The sequence below is a fragment of the Apis dorsata genome, unplaced genomic scaffold (assembly GCF_000469605.1).
Source record: "Apis dorsata unplaced genomic scaffold, Apis dorsata 1.3 scaffold_217, whole genome shotgun sequence".
In the NCBI taxonomy this organism is placed as follows: Eukaryota; Metazoa; Arthropoda; class Insecta; order Hymenoptera; family Apidae; genus Apis; species Apis dorsata.
Window position 1 is genome coordinate 444,778 of NW_006263500.1, and position 5,529 is coordinate 450,306.

At 26.4% G+C, this 5,529-nt stretch overlaps 3 protein-coding genes and 1 long non-coding RNA gene across 6 annotated transcripts in view; 3 read left to right on the forward strand and 1 right to left on the reverse strand.

Moving 5' to 3' along the window:
* Positions 1–937, forward strand: part of LOC102675504 (odorant receptor 4-like) — a 2,230-nt gene extending 1,293 nt beyond the window's left edge. The window contains exons 3-4 of the mRNA XM_006615173.2: positions 454–720; positions 808–937. Coding sequence (XP_006615236.1) covers positions 454–720; positions 808–864 — 324 coding nt within the window. The 3' untranslated portion in view covers positions 865–937. The remainder of the gene's footprint in view (positions 1–453; positions 721–807) is intronic.
* LOC116185566 overlaps positions 1–2,296 on the reverse strand; it is a 7,222-nt gene extending 4,926 nt beyond the window's left edge. Inside the window, exons 1-2 of the long non-coding RNA XR_004150416.1 lie at positions 2,193–2,296; positions 1,533–1,869 (exon numbers count right to left, since the gene is read on the reverse strand). This is a non-coding gene — a long non-coding RNA (uncharacterized LOC116185566). The remainder of the gene's footprint in view (positions 1–1,532; positions 1,870–2,192) is intronic.
* Positions 1,605–4,042, forward strand: LOC102675005 (odorant receptor 22c-like). Of its 2 annotated transcripts, none has more exons than XM_006615171.2 (5): positions 1,605–2,457; positions 2,521–2,620; positions 2,940–3,050; positions 3,119–3,274; positions 3,930–4,042. In XM_006615171.2, exons 1-5 carry the CDS (start codon positions 1,661–1,663, stop codon positions 3,945–3,947), a joined length of 1,182 nt encoding a protein of 393 aa, XP_006615234.1. In that variant the 5' UTR covers positions 1,605–1,660; the 3' UTR covers positions 3,948–4,042. The 2 variants fall into 2 exon arrangements, with proteins under 2 accessions (XP_006615234.1, XP_006615233.1); XM_006615170.2 differs by lacking the exon at positions 3,930–4,042 and adding an exon at positions 3,357–3,487 and having other exon boundaries at positions 1,661–2,457.
* The window catches only part of LOC102674878, a 2,651-nt gene continuing 1,070 nt past the window's right edge, over positions 3,949–5,529 (forward strand). For both annotated transcript variants that reach the window (XM_031510226.1, XM_006615167.2), the window contains exons 1-2: positions 3,949–4,914; positions 5,005–5,104. In XM_031510226.1, the coding sequence (XP_031366086.1) occupies positions 4,013–4,914; positions 5,005–5,104 (1,002 nt within the window). In that variant the 5' untranslated portion in view covers positions 3,949–4,012. The remainder of the gene's footprint in view (positions 4,915–5,004; positions 5,105–5,529) is intronic.

Consider the following 5,529-nt stretch of genomic DNA (forward strand, 5'->3'; position numbering starts at 1 on the left):
TTGTTAAGATTTTCGTTTTCAAAATCTATAATCAATTTTGTGTTTTTTTTTTTTTTTTGTTGAAAATAATTTGATTTGTCGCACGTTGATGTACTACACAGATCCGCAAATTTCATCACTGTAAACAGAAATATTAAAACATAAATTTTTAAGACACTGATTTACAATATAAATATATTAAATTCTTTACTTTTAATAGAATCATTCAATTTGATATAGAATAAGATTCATTTCTATTAATTTTTTAATTTTAGAAATTTTTTAAGTATTAAGTTTAATCTATTTTTGGAAATGTAAAACATTTTACCTAATTATTCCAAGATAATTGAAATTAATTAAATGAATCCTATTCTATATATAATTTTTTATGAATTTCATAAATTCAAGTAATAAGAAAATCATTAGATTAATAACAAATAATCAATCTAATTAAAATTATTCATTTTCTCTTAGGAATGGTCTGAACGTGATATTAGGGTCCTCGGTATATATACTTTTGCAGTAATGAATGTGATTTTAAGCACATTTTTAATATGTTATATCGGTGAAATATTAACTGAAAGATGTAAAGAAATTGGTAACATTGTCTACATGACAAATTGGTATCATTTACCTGATAAAGATATTTTTAATCTGATTATGATTATTATACGATCTAGCGTAGAATATAAAATGACTGCTGGAAAGATAATTGATATATCGGTAATCACATTTGGTAATGTACGTCTGATTTTTTCAAATTTTTATGAAATATATCATTAGTTGAAATACATTATCGAAAATATTCAAATATATTTACAATTTCAGATTGTAAAAACTGTTTTTGTATATCTAAATATATTACGCCAAATGACTATATTGTAAAGTGCACATATATTGAGCATAAGGATAATATGTATCAAATATACATTTAATAATAAACTTTGCATATTACTAATTATATTGTGAATGATTTTAAAAGAAATATGAAATAAGAAATTTTTGTTTCATCCATAATAATCAATTATATATTGCATTTCTCCATTTCAAAAAGTTATAATTTGCAGTTTTATGATATTATTATAAATAGTACACATTTTCTATCAGCATATTCTAAACAATTGCATGAAGAAAATATTAAAAATTTTTTCTATTTATATAATTTACTTACACCGATTTAATTGAAATGAACACTTAAAATCACAGTAACACTTAACGTCATATACTATTTTGATCTTTTTTTTTTTTTTTTCTTTAAATCTTGAATATTTATTAATACTTATTAGAATTTAGTTTAAAAAAAATAAGTTTAAAAAAAATATTAAATAAAAAATAAATCTTCTTCGTTCACATTTCTAGAATGACATTATCTGACATAGCGTATCACATTTCCAAATCATGTTATAAATTTCGAAAATACTATATGAATTCGATTATGTGTACAGTAGAAATTAAATTATTTAATTTAATAAAGAAAGTACAATTTAGTTTCTACTGCACACATATTCTCGAATTCATACCGTTACTATCAACAATTTGAAATGTATACTCACATAAGTTTCATTAACTGTATCAAATCGATCGGCGCATATCCTTTGACAAAGTATGCGCAAGCGTTGGATAAATACAGCGCACCGAATCCTCGATTCAGTTGCATGCGCGATTTTGTTGTGACTGCACGATGGCAGATGATCTTATAAAAATCGAAAAGAAATTCGGTAATCTTTCCGAATACAGCATACAATTCAATCGATGGATATTGAAACCAATAGGTGCATGGCCAGCCTCACTTTATAAGTCAAGAATCGAAAAAATTGTTTCAAAAATTTTAATTGTCATCTGTTGGATCTCTTCGTTATTCACGTTAATTCCGGGTGTGCTTCACATTTTCTTAGAAAAAGAAAATATTTACGTGAAATTGAAATTTCTAGGTCCTCTGACCCACTGGTTAGTTGGAGGATTCAATTATGCTGTGTTATTGCTATGTAAAGATGATATACATTATTGCATAAAACAAATATGCGCCGATTGGAATATTATTACAAAGAAGCAAGATCAACAAGTGATGTTAAAAAACGCGAAAATTGGTCGTTACGTCGCAGTTTTCTGTACAGTTTTCTTACAAGGTGGCGTCTTTTGTACTTGTCTTGCATTGGGAGCATTCAAAGAAACTATTAAAGTCGACAACGAGACTGTGAACATATACAACTTACCTTGTCCAGCTTATAATATGCCAGTTGATACAAATCCAACACACGATATTATATTGGGTACGCAATTATTGTCCGCATTTATATGTAGTTCGAGCACCGCTGGCGCTTTTAGTTTTGTTGCTGTATGTGCAAGCCATGCTCTTGGTCAGTTGAATCTGATGATGATATGGATCAATGAGTACGTTAATCGGTCAATGGAATTAAATAATAATGCCTATATTAATAAAATAGGTATAATCATCGAACATCATTTGAGAATTCTAAGGTAATTGTTTTTGCATTTTTTCTTGATTGTTTTTAAAGAATTTCTCTTATTTATTTTTTACAGTTTCATAGCACGTATTGAACATGTGATGAGTCCAATATGTTTCATGGAAATGATTAAATGTATGGTGGGAATATGCATGCCTATATATTATATTCTTATGGTAAATGAATTAAAATGTGTATGTACGATAATTTTATAGGTCTATTGAGTAAATGCTAAATTTTTTTAATGAATTATGATAAAATAGTAAAAGAATATTTTTCAATATTTTCTATATTTCCATAGCCATCATAATTATTTAGATTACCACTAATAATGAAAATTTACATAATTTTTCAATCTATGGAACAACAATATATATGATAAGATGCAATTTTTTATTCATTTTACATTGAAATAATAAAAAAAATTATTCGATTAATTTGAACAAGATAAATATAAGGATAATTTTGTCGAATTAAAAATATTTGTTTTCCTAGGAATGGTCTGAACACAATGTTCAAAACCTGACAGTATATGTTATGATAATTATATCTATGACTTATAATATTTTTTTAGTATGTTATATCGGTGAAATTATAACAGAAGAGGTAATTTATATATTTTAATAAATAATTAGTTAATTCAATCACTTACCGAATAATCAAATTTTTCATAGTGTAAGAAAATCGGTGACATAGTTTACATGACAAATTGGTACGAATTATCTGATAAAAATATTCTTAATTTGATGATGATCATTAAACGATCTAGTATAAATATAAATATGACTGCTGGAAAGATGACTAATATGTCAGTGCTTACATTTGGTAAGGTATGTTTCCATAATTCTTTTACTGAAAAAAAAATTTTTATGCAATTTATAAAGAAATTTATGGAATAATTTGCCATTCCAGATAGTAAAATCAGTTTTCGCTTACTTAAATGTGTTACGTCAAATTACAATGATGTAAACATGTACTCAACATATACTTAGATATTAAACTTTATAATTTTTTAATTTAAATAAATTTATGTGAAATTAAAAATTCAACAAATATTTTTTTATTTATATTTATACAGAATTAATTTTCTTTTTAATTTTCAATTTTTAAATTAAATTTTTTTATAAAATAATAATTATAAATAAGTAAATATTTCTAAAGATATTGAATATTTACACTTCACTATATATACCTTACCTCTTCACTATATATATATGTATACATACGTATATACTCTACGAATTGAATCAACTGGTGGTTGAGGAGGAGACTTCAACTGCACTAGCAATGTACGGATTGAATTTCTTGTGATAAAATGATATATTTACGATTTCAAAATATTCCATATAGCATATCATATTCTAGATCATATTTCAAATGTTTAAAATAATTTTAATTTTTTATGAATTTATTGCTGATTTATTCTTTATTTATTTAATTCTTTATTAGTCCATAGCACGGTGCATATTACCCAATTCATTTCAGCTACTGTCGACAACTTGAAATGTACCTATACTGTTAACATATTCACTATGATTGAAAAAACAACTGACTAGACGAATCGATCGATGCGCATCCTTTGCGCAAGCGTTGGAGAACATAGTTCGACAAACCAATTCTCGATTCAGTTGTCTCCGCGACTTTGTCAAGGAAATCAGGGAGAGAACGTGATGACAAACGACATTAATGTGGCCAAACAGAAATTTGATAATTTCAGCGAATATAGTATAAAACTGAGTAGATGGTATTTAAAACCATTAGGCGCATGGCCTGCCTCATCTTCTACCACGAAGATGGAGAGAATCATATCGCAAATTTTGATTGTAATTTGTTGGTGCATAATATTATTTACGATAATACCTGGTATACTTTACATACTTTTCGTAAAACAAGATATCTATGTAAAATTGAAAATATTCGGTCCTTTGTCTCATTGGTGTGTCGATGGGTTCAATTATGCCATATTATTGTTACGTAAAAATGACATACTTCATTGCATAGAACATTTACGAGCCGATTGGAAATTGATAACAAGAACGCAAGATCAACAAGTGATGCTGAGGAATGCAAAAATCGGCCGTTATGTTGCAGTTTTCTGCGCAATTTTTATGCAAATTGTCATTTTTTTTACGTGTTTCATATTCGGAATATTCAAACGATCCATACATGTTGACAATAAAACCGTGGAATTGTACAGCTTACCTTGTCCTGCTTATAAGATTCCATTTGATACCGATCCAACGATTCATGATATCATGCTTGGTACTCAGTTTCTATCAGCATTTGTCGTGAGTTCGAGTGCCAGCGCCTCTTTCACTCTTGCAACTATCTTTACATGCCATGCTCTTGGTCAGTTGAATATAATGATAATATGGGTTAACGAATTCGTGGATCGCCTGCAAAAAGAGAATAAGGATAATCATATCAACAAAATAGGTGTAATCGTCGAACATCATCTGAGAATCCTGAGGTAATATATACATATATATATATATATATATTAATATATTCGTTTTGATATTTTTTTTCACAAATTTTTCTAATTGTGCATTGATCGCAGTCTCGTAGCACGTATCGAACGTATAACGTGTCCAATATACTTCGTGGAATTGTTGAAATGTATGATGGGTATGTGCATGCCTAGTTATTACTTTCTTGCGGTAGGCAAAATTTATTAAAATATATATATGACGATTTTATAGATCGATCAAAAATAATTTAAATAATTTCTGATTGAAACAGTGAATATTTTATTTATTATGTATTAAATTTGGATATGCATTTTTGAAAATTCGTTTTTTCTCTATCGATCTATAAATGTTTATTTCTATATTGAAAATAATTCATCTAATCATTTTGACAAATATGAGAAACTTATACAAAAATATACACGATAATCTTAGTTTCATTAACATTCCAGAACATTTGAAATTAAAAAGAAATCAAATAAAATAAAATAATAAAAATAAAATTTAATTTAATTTTAATTTAAAATAAAATTTTAATTTAATTTTTGTTAATAATCATAAAATTTTATCAGGATTTAATTTAATAAAAATATTATAATAGTTAAAATTAATAAAAA

Excerpts from the sequence above, each read along its gene's own strand:
- LOC102675005 (XM_006615170.2), top strand. The coding sequence starts at position 1,661 with ATGGCAGATGATCTTATAAAAATCGAAAAGAAATTCGGTAATCTTTCC. Across the intron at positions 3,051-3,118 it reads GTGAAATTATAACAGAAGAG|TGTAAGAAAATCGGTGACAT; the intron begins GTAATTTATATA and ends AATTTTTCATAG. Across the intron at positions 3,275-3,356 it reads CAGTGCTTACATTTGGTAAG|ATAGTAAAATCAGTTTTCGC; the intron begins GTATGTTTCCAT and ends TTGCCATTCCAG.